Source organism: Phalacrocorax aristotelis, chromosome Z, assembly GCF_949628215.1.
Source record: "Phalacrocorax aristotelis chromosome Z, bGulAri2.1, whole genome shotgun sequence".
Classification (NCBI taxonomy): Eukaryota; Metazoa; Chordata; class Aves; order Suliformes; family Phalacrocoracidae; genus Phalacrocorax; species Phalacrocorax aristotelis.
This window is the reverse complement of record NC_134311.1, coordinates 55,576,237-55,597,234: the sequence shown is the minus strand read 5'-3', so window position 1 is coordinate 55,597,234 and position 20,998 is coordinate 55,576,237. Positions and strand designations below refer to the sequence as shown.

Sequence of the window (20,998 nt, the reverse complement as noted above, 5' to 3'; positions counted from 1 at the left end):
AATGTCTTTTATAGATACTGAGACAGGATATTTGCTGTATTCATCCCTAACCTATTCAGTTAGGTCACTTAAAGTTCAGTGTTGCACACGCTACTGCCAGGCAGGGTGTCTGGAATACAGTATTTTCTCGAGTACCCAGAGAAAACATGATAAAGACAAGCCTCAATCAACATGGCTACCTATAAAAAAAAGGAAATTTAAGCAATGCAGTCGCTATGTCAGTCTGAATCTTTAGCCCTCCTGATCTGTAGATTTATATCTTCAGTTATAATACCATATCAGTGAAGGACTTTCCTAGTATGAAAGCTAATGGGATTGGAAGGAAAGAAGTGGCAGAAGAAAGATTAAATCCTTTGGCAGCTAGCATCAGGTCTGTACCCTTAAAAGCATTTTAGTCCCTCCAATACACATTTGTGTCATTTCATAATATGTATTTTTATACATTTTAATTATCTATTATGTGTTATGTATAATATATTCAACATATTATTTATACAGTAAAGATGATCATCTTACATGAAGGGGTAAAGATTTGCCAGCTGTAATTCTTCCATATGGGAAGAATGGAGCTGTTGCTGACTTCAACAGGGCAGGCACGGCAATGAACACATGAAGAGCCCAAGAGATCAGGTTTTTGAAGTGTTAGGGAAAAAAAGCTATAACAGGCTCCTTCACAACTTTGGTGTGTGTTACTTTACCATCCACATCATGGAAAACTTAAGTCCACTGAATACATGAACAAGTCACACAGAACAAAGCTATCAGTCCCCTCTCACGTATACTGATGCTTTCCCTGGGTGACAGGGAGAACAGGTTGGGTTCACTACAAAGCACCTACTGAGTGTTTCTCACAGTTTCGTTCAGGAAAGTGGCGGGAGTCCATCCCTGACTCCTGTGCAGGTATGCCAAGTTTATAATTCAAAACACTTACTCCATTCTCCAACCTTGAAAATCCACTGTGGAACTTAAGCTATTTCACCTATTATTTGCAGCTGTTAAAAACAATTCTGCAGATCAAGTCATAAGTCTTCAATCTGTCTTGACAGGTTTACACCAATTAATAAGTTGTAGTTTAAAGTCTTACCTCTAAGGAAACCCAGTACAGTTCCCTTACAGCACCATAAGCCAGCATAGCTAACAGGAGTGAATTACAACAAAGGCTCATTTTTGTCACCAGCTCAATCACTTTTGACCTTTAAAACATGCCCTCTATTCAAGTCATGATTGCACTTTAAACTCATTAAGTCACTTTCTAGTCTTTCCATACTATGTCAGAGTACTTCATCAAAATTTCTGAATGTGAGCCTTGAGAGAAAATTTCCAATAGATGATGCAGCAGGAGAAAAAAATGCCTGAGGTTATTCAGTTTTTTGGCTCCTTGATTAGACTCCTCAGAGTAATACGGTCATCATGAAAACATTCTGCAACACTGACTCAATAGTATTTCAATGTTTAAATGTCAGATGGGGATAAAAGCAGTATTGTGCAAAAGCTCTAACAACTGTTATTTTAGAAAGTGCTTTATCAGACATTACCAAAGCTGTACTTCTAAACAAAGCAGTTTTCTTGTTTTACTGGCATGCTCTAATGCTCCCCAGACAGAAGTTTTACTAGTAGGCAGCCATGTAAAAGGATTCACTGCTTCACGGTGATAGCCATTTTACACTAGACACATGCTTATTTTAATAGTGGCACTAAAGCTGAATGCCTGATGTTAATATTTGGATGCCTAGTTCAGCTAACAAATTTGCACATCCTTCTCCCAAATCCTTGCTCAGACAGCTTTGAGAAGAGCAGATGTTCCTGTTCTGTAGCAGGAGGAGGAAAACCCCAGCTGCAGCTTCTTCTGCTATATGTGCTTCTGCTGCTCTGCTACAGATGCTCAAGAAAACCAATGCCACCCCTGCAAGCTGCCCACTCTATTGTAGTACTGCATGTCCCAGCACAATTCTCTGGCCTGAAAAAAAAATAAAGTGAATAAAGTGACAAGCAGAGAAAGGTTAGGAACTTTGTTCACTTTCCTTTTAAAATGAAACTGAGAAGTGGGAGACTGAAAGCCAACAAGAGGAAGTAATTCCTTTGGTGCCTTCTTAGCACAGACTTCAACCAAGAGGTCAATTTTTATTTCTTTTTTCAAAGAACTGGACTATGTTTAATGTCTGCCAAAAGCACAAAAAGATGTCATAGCATTTAGTTTACAAAAATTAAATGTTTGTTTCATCTTATCCTGTCACTCTTGGTAAAAAAAGAAAGGCTATTTCAGTGTACTGTTCCTAAAGGCTTCTGGAAGGCCAGAAAGCCATTCTCACAAAGTTTTATTTTCATCAATTGCAGGGCAGCAAGAAAAAAAGGAAAAGAAAGAGGTACCAAAAAGGAATTTGTTGTTCTTTGAAAACTCCCAAGTTGTCGTATTTTCTCTCAGCCCTACTCCCTGCCATCCCCATAAACAAGAGAAAGTTAGAGATTCAGGTAGAAAACAAAACATACAAATTTCTTGTTATGCATTTTTTGTTACTGATGAACTAAAGTCTTTGATATGCTGCAGGCAGAGACAAATTTTAATTATAGTCACCTGCTTATTCACATCCTGGGTTACATGAAAGGCCACACAGCATTAATTATTAATCTAATCATGTTATCAAAGTACCAGCTAAGCAGGATCTTCACAGAAGATACAATTCTTCCAGTGACACCTGGTTCACAGACAGCACAGAAACATAATAACTGGAGAACCCTGTGAACTCTGTCCTGAGAATGTGGCTCCTTTTGCAACACGTGGATCTTGATATTGGTTCAAATCAGAATTACTGCAAGCATGTTTCATCTTTGAACTTGCCAGAAACTAAGGGATTAATGAAAATTCTGTACTGCAATGTAGGTGTCAAAGTTTTTAGGAAGCCTGTGAAGCAACAGCAGAGTTCAGGTGTGTACTTTTATATCTAATGACAAGCCACAAGAGAGGAAAAGTCCTTAGAGATGGACAGATCCATCTTCCTGCACTAAAGCAGAATCCAAACAAGAACTGCATTAAATACAATCTTTGCCAACATACAAGTCTTGGCCTCACTTTCAGAAAGACAAATAAACACGTATAACAGCTTTGCTGACCCCAGTGAATGCTTAGTACATGAGAAGCCATTTCCAGATTTCAGAGGAGGTCTCAGTTCAGCAGCTGCAGGCTATTGCCTCTTCCTTGGCATCTCAGGCTACTAAGGGTCAGCCTTTTTAAATCCTTTAGTTACCCCTGCTTTCCTAGTCTTTTTTTTTTCACTGTGATGGACAGGCTCAATCTTTTATTAGACATCTGTACAAAGGTCTGAAATTGCTGTTTAACATATTTTTCTAAGATGAAAAGTAATTACTGTTGACACTCAAAATAGTGTGCAATCTGTCAGTAACCACTACAGCAAGTGGGTTATTCCCTACCAGTTTCAGGCAATGAAAACTTAGACCCCATCTTTCTTATAGCCTTCTCTGATGATAAGCAGCTTTTAAAAGGAACAAAAAAGCCTAGAAAAATAACATAGTACAGGGAGGCTTCTTGATAAGTAGAGAGCAGGAGCAAGAGCGCATAAGCCCACAAGTAAATAACACCTTCTGGAAAAAATTCCTATTCTCTCCTATTACTTCTTACTAAGGAAAACAGTATGTGCTACTAACCATCATGTGATGCCACTTTGACCTTGAGGAAGCAGAGAAAATGTTGAAATTGGAATCACAACAGAAATATATTTATTTAGGGGCAGCAGATCAAGGTCTCTCTCTGTGGGGACACAAAGCAGCAAGAATATTAGAAACATATCCACCAGCTTTATAAATTGAACACAGAAAAATGCCAGTACTATTCGATACTTTACTCTTGCATTCACGAAGACTTCAACTAGAGTATAAGCTGTCTCCAAAAAAGATGGTAACCATCCCAGTATAAAGTATTAAGTTAATCACAAAGTTAGATCAGTGTTCTTTTGGTGGAAAATTAGGGGAAGGGGACATGAACAGGAGAAGTGAACAAATGGTAAAACACACACTATTAAAAACCCCAAAACCTGCAAACACACAGCTCTTTCAAGTGCTATCAGATACTTTATAAAACCCCCACTTTCTCCCTTCTCCCAGCAGCTCACATTCAACATAAAGAAGAAGTTTTGATTTCTGTTTTTGAAAGCAGCCGAAGAAAGTGCAACTCAAGAGTTACTGGGTGTATAAAGTTGATTCTTCCCTATTCTGTAGATCTTCATCAGAAAAAATGGGAAGCTCTAAAACCTGACTTCAGTCACGATTTCCATTGAACACTGTTCCAGCAAAGAGCGCAGCTGAGACCAGGGGCTGGCACTCCCTCAAACTTGCTGCAGAGCAAATCCCACATGACCAAGTCTGTACATCATGTGCAGGCACACTCGAGTAAAACACACTGAGCTTTCCTTGGGCCATGACAAGGGAGGTGACACAATCTGCAGCTTGGAAGCTGTCAGGAAAGGAAGATGTTCCAGCTTTTCATGTTCACTGATGTTGAATTATTTAATTGCTTTGTTTCTTTAACAGACAAAGAGGTTTGGCATAATGTGTAGATAGAATTTTGGTGGAAATCATGCTATTTACCCATCTTAGAGAGGCCTGTTTGGTAGCCAGGCTTCAAAGACACTCCTGCCACAGAGCACGACTCATGATGCGCTTAATGCTCTGACACTTTCCATAAGACCAGTGACAGGGCACCTAGTGGGCAAGCATGGCTGGCATGCAGTGGCATTCTCCACGCACCACTCAGCCTCACAGTCCAGGAGCAGCAGCCCAGGGTCTGTACCCTGCATTCAGTGGCCCTCCACAAATTCCTTCCACTTCTAAACCTCCAGTCTGGGGTACTTCTTGCACAACTCCAATGCAATATTCCCCATTTCCCCTCCCACTGCTTCTCCCCATTCCCCCCACTGGAAAACAAACACACCAGTGCCCTGAGTGTAACTATGCCATAGCAGGATGAAACCTGTGCAGTGGCTTGGCTGCAGGATCCACTGCAGCTTTCATTGCCTTCGTGCGCAGATTCTGCCTTTGGCCCTAGAACAGGCAGACTATTATGGAGCAGAACAATAAAGATAATGAAAAGCATTAGTTTTAAGGCAATTTCATTCGTTACAAGAGTTCCTCTTACACCACCAAATTTTATAAAACTCCCATCTGCTTTGATGATAACCAAGTTTTAGAAATAGCTAACACTGCAGATGGCAGGAGAGCTCGAATTGTTAGACTAGCTTTATCAGTTTCCTTGCAGGCCAAATGCACCACCAATAACCCAAAAGCTTTAACAACGCAGGTGAGAGCAATAACAGCCAGGATCAGAAACTGGGCTTTCAACTCTGCTGCCACACAAAACAATACACATAAGTTACTCCTGCACTGAAGGCGTTTATAGCACAACTTTACAATTGGAAATCTGAGTTCTCATCCTAGGGCAGGCTAGCTGTTTGTCCTCTGGGTAGCTGGAAAATTACACATTCAGTTAAACCAACATCCTGCCAGAATAAATCTGTACTTAATGACACAATAACAACTCACTTGTCAACACTTCTTAACCCAACTCGATTAAAATAAAAAACCTGCAAGATTCTCTCCCCTTCAAGCTGGTAAAGCTGTTACACTTGCAACTACTGGATGTCTCTGCTTCCAAGCTAGGACCTGCCTAGTATTTATAGTCACTGGAAGCCATGTGAAATCTTTCCTAGCACTTCAAGCTTGAGAGCAGCTCCATTCATTCACTTGAGAGGATTCATTCACAGCCCTTCCCCCAGTCTCAAATTTGTCAGGCTCAAAACCCATTCACAGCTCAGTCTTTACTTCTGAAACCAATTGCAGGCCCTAGTTGTCAAGAATTATGCTAGTGGGCAACAGAAACAGTGGAATACATTAAGTGTTCAAGGCCATGTCCTGCTGCCGCTGGAGAAACAGACAACCACTATCTCACATCTTTGTCTTGCAGCTAACACAAGGCTAATTCTGGACACATACACTGAGTAATTACAGCAAGGATGTTTTGGGCCACCATTTCTCTTTTAACAAACAAAAGCAGGTAACTCCAGACTACTTTCTCATCTACACATGCACTGGTTGTTAAGAGGTCCTCTGATGACCTCATGTGATTTGGAACTGCAAAATAAAATCCTTGGCAAGGAATATTTTTTGTTTCAGTTTTAAAGAAAACATTCCTTTGCACATGTGATTGAATAAGTCTAAGTTATACTAATTCAAGAATGCATGCCCATTCCTGAATTCATTTGAAAAAACAGATACAACACTTAAATTTCCCAAAGAGTGGCTTGGCTTAAAGAATGTTTTTCCCTGTCTGTGTTAAATCTGGGATTGAAGAGATTACCCTGAAATCTCTCCTCCTGTGCACTACAGAAGGTGCTTAAGCAATTAGAAGAGTGGGCAACTGGAAAACACGCCAACAGTAAAGTACCAAGAGCAATCTTTCCTACCTCAAGTGAAGTGGAGAGAACTTGAGGGTTTTACTTTGCCCCACACAAAAGCCTGCAAATGCCTATCTCTACACCTATCAACCAAAATAGCAAAAGCAATTATGGGAGGCTGCCACACTAGCAGCTTCAAGTGACAGTGGCTCCACACCAAGAAGAAAAGGTCTCAAATATCTGACCTCCTGCAAGGTGTATAAGTGCTCTTTGACTCTGGGACACTGCTGTATCCCACCTCTTAATAGGTGTTTGAATTTAAATGCAGGTAAGTGAAGCCATCTTTCTTAAAAGATGTAAAACAGAGACTGACAGCAATTGAAGTGAGCCACACAACCTCACTATTTAACCAACTTGGTTGTAAGTCTGACCACATGTTGCTTTAAAAAAAAAAATCTTCCCCAGTCACAACTGTCAGCAACCTAGTCCCTCAGAGAGGGCTTCTACTCATCTTGTAGTGAGGAACACTGTGGGGTTTGCAACAGCTATATCTACTAACACAAGATTCACAGTCCGTAGTGAGCAACATAAACAGCCAGAGCACCTTCTAGCATTATTCCATATTTAACATGGTAGGTACAAACTGTCACAGTGCTCCTTCTCCAGTCATTGAATTGAAATATTTGCATCAACAGTGATTTTTAAGGTCACCCAGACCTATATACCTCAGCAGCTGCCTTATTCCATAAAGTGTTTGCCTGCAGTAGCTGGAAGGCAAAAGCCAGGTGCAAGGTCACACCTACACAATCAGTGAGCACTAAGCCCTCCACTCCCTGGGTTGTTCTTCCAATCCAGAACTGACAGTATAGTGGCACATTTGTTCTTTTGCAAATCTCAGCAATTACTGGACCAATGTTAGGAACTCCAGTCCCAAAGCTTTAGCTAAGTCATAGGGACCGGGATTTCTAGCATCCGCATAGCTATAGCAAAACCCTCCTCCTCTAGACACATGTTTTTTGCGACCACTCAGTTTCTCATTTCCAATACAGTAAGATTCCACCAACAAGAATCTGTGGGCTCCTCACCAGCAGTTGCTGTCTACACAAAGTAGTGTTGTAAAGGTCACCAAGTGAAGTCGCTGCCTCACCTCTTCTCATCTATGAGGACACAATTGCATCTCCCCACAGCGGTTTCTGTAAAAGTGTGAATAAACACTTCTTCCAAAATCAACAGCTCTCCAAGACATGGTAGTTGGGTAAGAAGGATCTGAGCGTGTGAGAAGTATACTCCTGCAAAGGAGCTGTTAAAAAGCAGATTCCATGAGCCCAGGTAATTTCTTGTCCAAAGCAGATAGACATACAACCACATAACAAAGCTTTTTGAATTCTACGCTAGGGTTACAGCATGATGCGATAAGTGCCAGGCAGAATGTACCACTTGCTGGTCAGCTATACCAGCAGCACAGCATACAACCATCACAACCCACAGTCCAGCATGGGTGGCATGAGCATACAGCATGCACGCCCTGGCACACATGCTGTGATTTATTCCATCATTAACACGCAGGGAAGCAAAGGCCTTGGCTGCTCTCAGATTAATAGGATCTACACACTGACTTACTGAGCAGAGTCCAAACAGTGCAGAAGGACCCACCCAAAGGTTAATAGCAATAGTTAAGCCCTTCAACACTAAGCAAAGGATAAAACCTAAAAGGCCTTCCATCCCAGTTACTTCCACAGGTCTTCCCAATAGCAGCTTCATGTGAATACCTTAGGCAGGGTGCAAACCTCAAGTCCATCTGCTACCTCTAATACCCACTGTGTTCCTCCCTGCACAACTCATCCTCAAGCTTCCCTTTACCATCCTTCCAGAGGTGGAAGTTTTGGTTGGTGATGTGCAACCATCCATGCCAGCATTCCCTGGCAGCCTAATTCCCCACTCATGGGTGTGCTCCATATAGTACCATAATCAGTCAGGTACTTCTGATACCTTAGTGAGGCCACCTCAGCTTACACTTAATATTAACTAGGAGCTACTCAGGGTTCAAAGTGAAGCCATCAGTTTGATCTGACAAGCAGCTAATCTTATAGGTGGAGCATAAAGTCAAAGAGACTTTCAAGTTGCACCAGGGATAATGCAAGTGCAAAGGGGAAAGTGAAGGAGAAACGAATGAAAATGCCATATGCTTTCTTGAAGTTGAACCTACAAATTACACAAATGAGAGGGTATCAGAACATGAATTAGCTTCAGATTTGTCCCTCTTCTGTTACAAAAAAGAATCACAAGTCCTTTTACAGAGGGTGGTGCCTAAAACAAAAGTAGAAAACTTTGGGAAAGAGAACCACTCTGAAGTGACTGTACTGTTAGCTTCACTGCATGCTGTGGGATAAGTGCCATATGGTTTAGTCTCCAAAAAAACAAAGGTCACATCCTTCATTACTCAGCAGCATTATCTGGCAACTATACACACTGAGCAATGACCCATAACATGTGCACGAATTACCTAAACATCCCAGTGAGCAGGTCAATGCATCCTGTACAGAAACAGGAGTTCTCTCATAGTAGCACAAAGGTTTCTCTCTCCTTCAGATCTTACTATTAAGACTTTTCATATGCAAATATCTCTAGCCAAGCAATTATTGGATAGATTGATATCACTGACACTTGCATATGAAAACTCTGGCATATTTGCACAATTGTATAACTATCTGGAACAAAAAAAAACCTGTTCAACTCAATAGCTGGCAGTCTGTCTGCGAGATGAGTACCCTTGGGGATCAAAACATGAAACAAGTATACTTGCTGATCAATACCTCTGCAGGCTGAGCTACTTCACGGATGGGTATATCCTGGCTAAGCAGGATTCTACCAATAAAATTATCTCTTGAAGAGTCTTAATTTCAAACATTTGGCCTTTACAGAGTTGCTGCTAGCCATGTTCACTGATGCTTTATTAATCTTATGGTGGACAGAGGGGGGAAAAGAGCCAAAGTTCATAGTCTACAATATGTCAGTAGACTCCACTCCCAGAAGAGTAATTTTCTTGACAAACCCATACAAAACAGGTTACCATAAAGTATGTTAATATTTTCTACTAACGGTCAACTAGTTGTATAGCTGTATTGCAATTTTATTAATTTACCTCTGAACACAATGCTTTAAAGATTGCCTGTAGTCTGAAAGAATGGTCTTAAAATAGACATCTGAGTAGCATTAATTCACTCACGAGCTGTCTGGGCTGCACGGTTACCACAGCTTTTCTCATGGAGAAACAGCAGCACACAGCTTTGCAGAATTCACTTGTACCAAGTCTTTGTAGGACCTTGGTACCACCCCCAGGAACAAGGTGGGCTCCAAAGCAACCCTCCATGGTCCCGTAGTCCTGACAACTGGAGCAATTTGAGCTTTCTATTGGGCTATGGTACTGCAAAACTGTTAGCTTTAACAGAAGCCAATTAAGCACTTCAGGGCTTGACCTTTTAAGTATATTAAACCGCATGTACATTTTTACAAAGCAGCTTCCAGCTGTGACCTCATCGGTGACCAATACCACAACTAACCATTGCAAACCAACTTAATAAAACCCAATACAATGAAGGAAGTGGGTTTTAGAACCCAAAATGGGTTATTTGATTTTCTATTGTAAAGAAATTGGAAAAGCATGAGGATTTACATTTTCAAAATAAAAAATAGCTTCTCAAAAGAAATTTCCTGGATAGTTTTCCTTCACTGTGCCTTCATTGTCCACACATTGGACCTAAAACCTCAGTTCTTCACACAAATTCATTGAATGGCTGAGTAAGAAAAGTAAAAGAATAAGACAAATGCTAGCAATTCCAGTTATGAATTGCAGCATATACATTGTGAAACAAAGTATATTCTAATTCATGCAGAGAGAGACAACATTAGTAAAATGAGACCTCCCATAGTTCAAATTGAAGTTTAGCATAAAACAGCACAATTTGAGAAGCAAAGAGAAATAGTGCCTGCTTAAATATGAATGATTATAACCCTAGCCAGCCACAACAGATTTACTCTAAACTTGATTTACATTATATGCCAAAGCTTCAATCACAGTTTAAAATCCATCAAATCTGTATTATCATTTACAGTAAGCTAATTGCACATCTGCAAAGAGACAAGCAACAGCAAAAGACAAACTCAAGGCAGAATATGATATTTTGGGTATTATAAAGATAATCCCTGGAAAGGAGGATTTTGTGGTAAATTTTTTCTCTTAAAATTAACCTAATCCAGTATGACATAAGGGCTTGTGACAGCTATTCATTCCCACCTTAAGCCTTTGTTATTTAACAGAATAATTTCCCAAATGGTATTGGAAATGTATTCATGTAATCTGTGGAGGCCTTCTGTTTGAGGCACCTGTGGTTACATTGCTGGAAATGAGTAAATTGCTACTTCTAATTGCCTATTGTTGATTTTATTCTTCTCAGGAGTTCAAGGATACCGGAGACTATCCATTTTCTCTACTTTTAAAATACACAATAAACTTTCCTTAAAGACAAAAGTAATAAAACAAATGACATATGAGCAACCAAAAGCTCAATTTATTAGATGTGTGATTTTGGGGAGAAAGGGAGCAGCAATTTAACAGAACAAAATTTTTTTTCTCCATTATTAAATATAACACCCTATTCAAACATTACTGACCTCTGCAGATATTACAAGCCTGCTCACAGTGTTTAAAAACCAATTTCCTATATGGTATACATGTAACAGACACTGTGCCTAGCACAGAAGGTATTTGCAGAAGCATCAGCTACCAGCAAGAAGATTCTTTAATGTTAAACTTGGAAAGTTATTAAAGCTGGACCACAGGAAGTAAATGTGCAAACAGTAGTCTGAAAAGCAGCTGAAAGTACACATTCTTCACCTTTTTAATTAACTCTGGCATTTCAAAATGCAGAGCTGCTACAAAGTAGTATTTTGATTACAAATACAGTGAGAAAAAACACATAACTCCTGCCATAAGACTGTATATAAAGGCATGTTCTCCCCTAAACTTAAATAAGCAATACTTAGCAAAAGAATTTACTCTTCTGTATGGGCCAACACACATTGTGTTTGCACACTGCTGATTAGCTGAAACAGTATTTGCTGTCATATTTCAGCAGCTGCCAACTGAATGGAAAAAACTCACCTTGCTTTACCCATTTCAGTCCACTTGTTGTCATTGCTACCTATAGTGTCCTGAATACTAAAAAAATTCTCTCTATGCATTCAGGTTTTATAGAAGCAAGAAGAGCTTGCAACAGTAAACAGAAATCAAACACAGAGTATCAGTTCCCACTCCCAGGTTTTTCCCAGGAGGGCTTGCTGGGAGCAAGCAGGCAGCAGCTGCAGCTCTAGGCAGTTTCACAACTGGCCACAGCACCTGGGGCCAAGGGCACCAACCTGCCTCCTCCAACCCAGCCCCACCACCACAAGCGCACAGATGGGGAGGGGGCCCTGTGCAACCCAAGGGGGCTGCTCCTGCACTGGGGAGCAGGGGCAAGCATCCAGTTGGGACCCCTCCATTCAGCAGCAGCAAAAGCCAATCCATCAGCTGGCACTGCCTGCACAACTGCACCCCCAGCACAGCTGAAGGGCAGGACTGGCCATTTGCTGTCAAGGTAGCCTGTGTCCTACACTCAAGCCTCCCAGGCTTGTGCTGGTCTTGTTTTGCTGCAGTTTGAATTACGATCCCATTGCTCCCTCTGAGGCTGCTATCTCATTTTCCAGAGTCCCCAGTTTTGTTCAGGCTCTATTCTGACAAAGAAAATGCTATAACCATGCAAGTACAGAACAGACTGCATGTCAACATGTTTCACCCCTAATCTACACAGAGATGGCGATAACCGTGCAGTGAGAAGAGATAGAGCATTTTCTCATGCCCCTGTTTTGCCAGAATGCAGCCACACACTTTCACCACCCCAGCCGGTCCCTGCTGCCAGCTTGCCTGCCCCAGATGGCATGACTTGCCTCCTAGGGGAGCAGGGCTAGGGGCTACACAGCTATGAAACACATGCATTTCTGCTTGTTTCTCCAAGATTTTGTTTTGAAGTTAGTAAGAGTCCTTCTTGGGGCAAAGTCTCACGATGTGACTGAATTATCTCAACAGTTTGCTGTGAAGGGAGAAGTCTCCCTTGCCCTCTCTTTTCCTGCACAGCAGCTCTTTTCACCAGAGAGCACCCCCAGAGCCTTCACCACACCCTTTTCTCTAAACGAACACTGGGGCTGGTGCTCTGAGACACAGGACAAGGACATGCAGCAGCATCGAGCTGCTATATCAGCTCCACCCCTCATGACCCAACCCCCTGGCAGGGGAAGTACAAAGCTCCTTACACTGCAGCACTCAGCCCCACCTCATACGGTAGCAACCACTGGCCATAAACGTTACCAGTAAGTTCCAATTTTCCAAACTGAGAAACAGAAACGCTTTCAGGTACCTAACAGCCCTTGGAGTGACTGTTCTGACTGCAAAGTCTCATCACCTGCTGGCAGAGCTAAAAGGAGTGTTCCTTTTATTTTCATATGAGTTCATGCCATCAACAGTTTTCTAGAAGAAAGAAGGGCATTCACAGCAAATGCTAATTTAAGTCATTAATTGTAAATATGACTTCACATTTCCTTGCGAAATATCAAGGGAGATGCTTCAAACTAATGAGAGGACTTGAGCTGAAAGTAACAAGTAGCCCTGGGAAGGGGGGAGGGTGAAAAAAACAGGAAGATAAATCAGTGATAACAGTAATAGAAAAGGCTGGATTTGGAGACTAATTGTTATTCCTTTCTTGCCAGAAGCCAGCACGTAGGTGAGTTACAGCAAACCAAGGAGGAACCTTGAGTAAAATCAAAGCTTGACTCACTGAGGTTTCCTGAGGTGTTGGGGCTGATCTAACCTCTCAGCAAGCAAGATGGAGACCTGCTCCTTCCCCTCTCTCAAGTGTGCAGCTGCACTCAATCCCCTTCCTCTTGCATGCACTGATTCTCCTCTGACCCCTTGATCAGACTAGGTGGCTCACTAAACCCATAGAAAACTAACTCAGCAAAAGAGCTACGAATTTCCTGTCAGCATAGCAAGCTGACTCAGCTGACCAAGGGCAATCTCTTGCAACTGCCCAATGGAGGCAACAGGAGTGTGTAGAGCAGGACAGACCCCTCTGGCAGCAGTAAGACACTTGGCATCTCAAATATGTGAATGGGGAATCGCTCTGCAGTAGGAAGAGAAAGAAAGCGCAAAGGAGGCAATGTTTGCTACAGCAAATGGGACAGCATAGTGAATAGGAAGTAAGAATTGGCTGATTTTTATAACAATGCCCCTTGGACAACATCATTGGCAGGTAGCTGCCCCCAGCCACAAAACAGGTAACTGTCAGTGCCACACAGTGATGGTGAGGGGAATGGTGCAGAAACAAAGCCCAGGGCACTGTTTTACAGTTGATTCCTGACTGAATTAGTCTGGGTTACTCCATTCTAAAGATCTTATGGTTTGTCATCACACTGATATTTCCCAGCTTGCACTACTCAATTTCCTTTTTGTTACAGAAATTCCTAGGAAAGTCATCCAACCAAAGTTTAGGACTAAAAACACCACCATCAACAAATAGAAAGCAGAAGCAAGACACTTACCAGCGGTGTCCAGGGAAATAAATTTAGTACAATGGGCATCTTTGAAAAATTCTGACCAGACTGAATGTAAAATATGTTTTTACATACATTAATAGCAGCACTTCAAGCTACTGCAAAAACACAAGGATATTGCACCTTGTTTCCTTGCTCAGTAACTATGAAAATATTGTCGAATATTTGTTGTGAGAATGAAGTGTACGTAGCACAGTACATTTGCACAAAGATGATAAAACCCTGTGCATTTGCAGACCAGTGCTCTCACTTCAAGAGATGAGTACTCCTGACCAAGGGGTTAGAGGAACTAAAGCAAGAGCAGAGTCTGGGTTATCTTATTGCCCTGCCTGCACTTACCATTGAAACACTGAGATGATATGGATCATTAACCCAGTAAGAGCTCAGGTGATATTCTGCCATCTTAGCAATCTGAATTGCCCCACAAGCACTAGCATTAAGAAGGGATCACAACCATGCAGCCAGGAACAAAAGAGTTTCCCCAGTTAGTCACATAGGTCTGACACAGCTTCTCACAAAACCACAGCCTTAGGTTTTAGTACCCAGCCCCTGCTTTCGTTGAAGATAACCATTGTAGTAGCTCTGAGGAGACTGTCATGATTATTCTAAATCCTTCTTTGAATTAAACTTTTCACATTGGGCATTAATTTCTCATACTGAATGTTATAAAATTCCAACATTAAGTTAATACAAGCAATTTACGAAGTTGAATTAAAAGTTACAAAGCTCAAGAACACAACAGGCCTGAACTTCTGTATTTAAAGGCCAGATATAAGTGTGCTTTTATTTATTTACCTTTTTGCTTCTTCTAAGTGGCACAGATACTCATAAGCAATGTTCTGACGTCTCCTCTCATCCATTTCCTCCGCTGAAAGCCTTTCATCATCCACAATAGCTGCAAAGAGAAACCCATATCAAGTTACACATGAGTCTGGGGTGATTCTTAGAGCAATTTTACTAAGAAGCTAGGCAAATTACTGCAGAAGAGAAATTAAACTAGTCATCCCTCCTCCTCAAAAGAGGCCTTTTATAGCACAGTGTACAAAGATATTTAGATTACCAAGAAGATGCCATTCTTTGTACAGTGAATTCCTCAAGTTTCATTTGTTCAAAGCCACATGTATATTGGTCTTTGTCCATCGCCTGGTTTAGGGGCAGGATGGAGTGGTCAAATACGTGGGGCTGAGGCTGGAAGCCAGCACAGTTTCAGCTTACACATCCTCAAAGGAGTTTGAAGACTCCCATGTGGAAGCTCAGAGCAAGCAGCAGATAGAGAAGCCGCATGATAAGCAGAGCTTCAGCAGTAGAGATGAAGGCAACAACCCACTGCAAACATATCTCAAAGGCAACTTGGGAACCATCTGCAGCTTCAGCAACCTGTGAGACTGATCAAGCTGCTTCCCACTGATGGGGCTGATGAGCACTGTAATCAAATTAACAAGCTGTGGTATTCACAGCCCTACTTACTGCTGCAACCACATCACCTCCCATAAAAGCACTGTCCCAGCCTATTAAGGATGACTCTGTGCACATCTCCAGCTGCAAATAACCCTGATTATTAACAACTACTACCCCATGACCCATTGCTGTCTTTGTAGGGTACAGAAGGCCTCTGTGAGCAAATAGGCAGTTCTTCCAAATGTTTCTAGCAATGAATCTGAACAACCATACAGCAGTGCTAACTTCTGCCTGAGTTTCAATCATAGCAAAGAGTGTCTTTTGGAAACAGCCTTCAGTATAAACCAGTTACCAAAATGACACCCTATTTGTGCTAGCAGCTGCCAAAAGCTGTCCCTGCCCTCCCTCATATTTCCCAGCCATGTACTCCCATCACCTCTTGTGTCAGAACTGGCAATCTGTGGCTGCGTCAGGGAACCAGAACAAGGGGCAGCCCTCACTGAAGAGCAGCAGCCATGAAGAGACACACTTCTAGGAAGACCAGGTCTCTGATCTGAGCTGCTGCACACCTCTGGGCACACTGGTGCAGGCACAAGGGAGGGGACAGAAACAGAGGGCTGGGCCAGCCACTTTCTGTGGCAGGCCATGAGCCAGTTAGCTGAGAACCTCAAGATGCATCCTCAGTAAAAAAACATGGGGCCCTCTCCTCCTCAAATGCACTGTGAGAAGCTTTTAGTTCAACTGCCACACAGACTGTGCATGCCACAAGCAAGTTCTCAGTGTTTCACTGATGCACCTGCCTCATGTAGTGGGTAAACACCTTCCAGTAGCTGATACAAGCAACTCAAATAAAAGGCACTATAATAAAGCAAGAAGCTGGTCTTTACAACTACATGCATATTTTGAAGGCTGTACCTCAAAAGTACCAACACAGAAATGATCTTGCATGCATTGACTGAGGACACAAAACAAATGACACCACTCACCCACACTTTGGACTGATGCTACCACACATTTGTTAGTGTGTCATATAGCTGCTTTAAGCTTTGTAGTTTCAGTTTTAATCACCACAAGCATTGTTATCTCTCATCTTCCTTTGCTTTTAAGATGGTTCTTCCTAATTACTCAGAATTTTCATAAACCGATAAAGCAAACATGTCTTGCCCTGAGCCCCTTTTAAATCTGGTGGCTCCAATAAGCATGACTCACTCTAAAAATAAGCTCTCAGATACTGTAATCAGGTCATCACCTGCTATGACCCAAAACATTAGTTTGGAGGCAAACATGAGATGCAGGTGGCCTGGCAAACTGGCAACAGAGGCTGCTCTACTGCTGCTCTTGCCCAAACCACCATAAGCACATCCAGGACAGACGGCTCCCACGCCCTGAGACAGCTCCTCTGTTGCGGAAGGCTCCTGACTCCCCAGAGCAAGGGAGAGTACTGATAAGCCACCACACTGAAATTTAATATATGTTTATTACTTGTGATATTGAGCTCTAGGGCCACTTTTCAAACATCGTAGGTCTTCCTCAGCTCTCAGGGCCCCACAGATTAAGACAAGTGCCAGAGGACCTTAGCTGACCATCCTAGTGGGCTATGGCCCTGTCAGCCAGGATGGGACAGCTGATACTGGACCAAGCCTTCAACCCCCATGACATAGGTCCCATGTCCTGCCTCTCTTATGCAATTAAACAGCCATTTACCCCTGCCCTCCAAACACAACTCACCACAGCCCCAAGCAAAGCAACAAAACAGGCATCTTGTCTGAAGGCAGGAGTAAGAAAACCACATAATCCATTTGATAAGTATCAGTCTAGGAATTTAGCTGAATAACACTAATGGTTTACAATCTAGTCCTGGATCTACACATCCACGCGTCCCTCCCATCCTCAACAAAGACACTCCATATCAAGTAGCCCTGGCCAGCCTCAAATCCCTCATTATAATTATTTCCAAAGGTTGAATCAGAGGGTGGATTAAGTCACTAACAGATATCATGGAACTGTAGTAGTTGTTCCGCTTAGGAAACCCTCCAGGAATGAGGGAAAAAGGCAAGAGGCAAGAACAAGTAACTGTAGGCACTGAAAAGTAGAAAACCCAGATCCTTTCTTGAAGGGATACTGTATCAGCAGCTCACAGGTGGGAAATTAGGCTTCTTTCCTGCCAGGGCCAAACTGGCTGTTTCTGGGCTGAATATCCGAGCACTGAAAAGGCAAAGCATAAGGAGTGCTTATGCTGGGAGGAGTCTCTTGCAACACCAGCTCCGGTAAGACTGATTACATGCTTTCCCCCTCCAGCACATATTGGCTTCAAAGCGACACCTTAACCACTTATTTGATCTGATAGCAGACACTTTTAGAAACAGCAGTGACAACCTGCAGGATAGGGGTGGCCCCAGAGCTGCAGAGGTAACTACTTTGAAAACTTGGGTCCTTAAGGTCTAGTCTACTATAATATGTTTTAGCAAATGCTTCAGACTTTGACTAGAGCCCTGCATATGGCTTTCCACACTTCAGATGAACACCCTACGAGTAAATCCATCAATCCAGCCACACCAACTTCAACACATAAGCGAGCTCGGTTTGAAGACAGAGAGCTGTCTTTCTGTCTAGCAGGGCAAGTGTTAGTCAAAAGACAGAGATTGATGAAAGAATAAACACACCTCTGCTCTGCCAGGAACTTCTTGACAGTGCTAAACTCACAAGGGAAGAGTGCTGCAATAAAGGCTGTTACAGGGCAGAGTAAGCCAGGCTGGGCTTTACCTGAAGACCTCCAGCCCACTGGTAAGGCCAAGCAGGATCCAGGCAGACAAATTGTTGCAGCTGAAGAGATCCAAATGCCATAGAGCAAGGCACACTACATAGAAGCTATACAGGAAAACAGGCATCTGAAATTACATCTTATGATTCCATTTACCAATTTTGTCACCTTTGATTTGGAATTAAAAGGAAAAATAACATTTAGTCTTCGAGGGAATATTTGATAATAGTATGTCTGGACTACTGACATGAATAAAAAAGCCAGTGTAGCTAGCCTAAAAGGTTTCAATTGCAATTCATTTGAGATGTTACCACCCTGTTAGCCAACAGTCAAGACATACAAAGCATGTGTGCTAAGACATCAAGTTCCCTTATAGATATTCCTTCATGGAAAAACACTAAAGGAAGGGTGTGTAAGAAACAATGCATAGAGCAGTGAGCAGTATGAAAGCTTAAATTGCCACACCTAATTTTGAACACTGAATGAGAACAGACTTAGTCTGGCACTCAGTATGATGCAACAATTGCCTAAGCAAATTCTTCCCACAACTGATTCAATGGAAATAGTCACATTCTGCTAACAACTTCCTACATATCTCATTCCACATATTTCTCACAAAAATAAGTCTGTTTGCCAGGGATTGTTCGTAAATTGAGACCTGACCATCTTCCTTCAGCTGACATATCACACTATATCCACCCTTATCTTTGTCTGAAATATTTGTTCTGTGTACCACCATCACAGAAGCAGCAGAAGAACAGGCAAGGCAGTAGCTGGGACTAGTGGATGTTTGGGGTTTGGTTATGGATTGCAAAAACTTTCTGATGTGCCCTGATCCAAGACAGCCACACCAGTTGTTGGCAAATACTTGGAGCTGTGTCAGCTGCTGACCACAGGGCTGCCAACACAAACCCAAGGCACTCCATGTGCCTACAGTCAATATAGGACAAGCAGCATTTACTGAGACTGACTCAGCATTTGTAGACAACATAAAAGCATTTCAACCTTCTGTATTTGAGTAAGTTTTCAGAAATAGGGCAACCACTTCTAAAGCTGCAATACATTTACTGAAACCAGTAATTAGCAGAGGTGTGCAAGAGCCACTGGAGCCATGATCTTACTAACAGTGTCTGCAAAGAGATTCAAAACTTCAAGATCACATAAGATATGCCCAGTTTACACAAGAATTTTAAGAACAAGTGCTGGCTGTGTAAACGTTACCCAAGTTCAGAGTTAACCCTCTTATCACAACCATGGCAAGGATTTTGGAGGTCCCAGGGTCACAGAGATAATCCACATGAGTACTGATCTTACCGGATCTCTCCCATTAGTAAGTTTATACTTGAAATGACATTTAATTAGAGGTGTTTTACAGGTCTAATCTGCAACAGTTTTCAAATGAGCCCATGGTTCCATGGATTGTACTTTTAAGTTAAGCTAAACTTGAAACTTATGTGATATGTAACCAAAAAGCATGCAAGGAAAAGTAACATTTGTTTTTATTTCTGAACATAAATTTATAGAAGACTTTACAAAGCATAAATCCAAGTTATGCAGGGATAAGAACTGTCTGTTTGGAGAATTATCTTAAACTGAGGCTGGAAAAAAAATCCTGCAAAACCTATAGCAGCATATAGGCTTCCTGGTCATTCATTTGCACTCAAACGTATGGCTGTCTGCAATAGCTCAAGAACAGCACGTGGCTGCTTCTAGCAGGCAGATCCTTTAATAAGGAGTTTGCCACAGACATACCAAAAGACTTCTTATGCTGAAGAAGGCAAAGAAAGGAACGGAGGCTTTTATTCCCAGGGCCAATCCCCTCAATTTCCTGCCACCAGAGACTTTTTCCCATGGAAAGTGAGACGTGAGCAAGGAGGAGGGAGGCTCTTTTGGCACCACGACAGCAAAGCTCAATACACAGGACACAACAGAGGACAAAAAGAACAAAATCTTCTTACGGTGACAGAAAAGAATTTGTGAAGTCAGGATTGAGGGAGAAGAGATACATGAGTGAATACTGTAAAATGCTGGAATAAAAGTTTTTCAGAGTATTTAAATTAAACATTAGCTAAACCACATTTGGCTGTCCGGGCCACACAGTAGGTAAGGCAAGGCAATGCTCCAGTCCACCGCTGAGAAATTCTGCAAATTCTGCATATCCCCCCTTCACACCTTCCTACCTCCTCCACCCAAGCACATGCCCACATTCCTAGTATTAAATGCTTTTCAGTGTGCTAACAGAGCCATGTTGTAACAGCTGAAAACACAAAAACAAAAGCAAGCCCCCCTTGCACAAAAACTCCTGTCTGACACTTTGCTGGCCATAGCCATCCCGGGTGAAAGCTGAGCCTGGTACAACAGGCTTTAGGCAGCATCCCCTATACATCTGCCTCTACCATGAGGATGAGCTGCAAACTTGATGCATTTGCCATCACACTTTAGTGCTGTACTTTCATGAAAAAAAGTAGTTGCATTTTAGATGGTCAAGGTGACTTAAAATCTTCGGTTATGTGACAGCATATAACTATTTTGTCCTAGTGTGAAAGAGGCCAATAAATTCGGTGCCAAATTTTATTCCTAAGTAAAACTTGTACTTTCAGGTACCCAGCACCCTAGAAGCACCTGTGGGTTCGTTCAGCTCTGTGGTCACTCCTAGGTTGGCAATTCAGGTGCTGCTACTGCACCAAATAGCACAAGTCAACCCCCATAACCAGAGCAGGTCTGAGACGGCAACACTCTGAGCCAGGCTTGCTGGTACCTGAGCTACCCTCACTGCCGTGGGGCAGGAGCTTACGGC

At 42.2% G+C, this 20,998-nt stretch overlaps 1 protein-coding gene across 6 annotated transcripts in view; it reads right to left on the bottom strand.

Annotated features, from left to right (window-relative positions):
• The window catches only part of IQGAP2 (IQ motif containing GTPase activating protein 2), a 129,519-nt gene that overhangs the window by 93,096 nt on the left and 15,425 nt on the right, over window positions 1-20,998 (bottom strand). For all 6 annotated transcript variants that reach the window (XM_075079308.1, XM_075079310.1, XM_075079312.1 and 3 more), the window contains exon 2: window positions 14,838-14,937. In XM_075079308.1, the coding sequence (XP_074935409.1) occupies window positions 14,838-14,937 (100 nt within the window). The remainder of the gene's footprint in view (window positions 1-14,837; window positions 14,938-20,998) is intronic.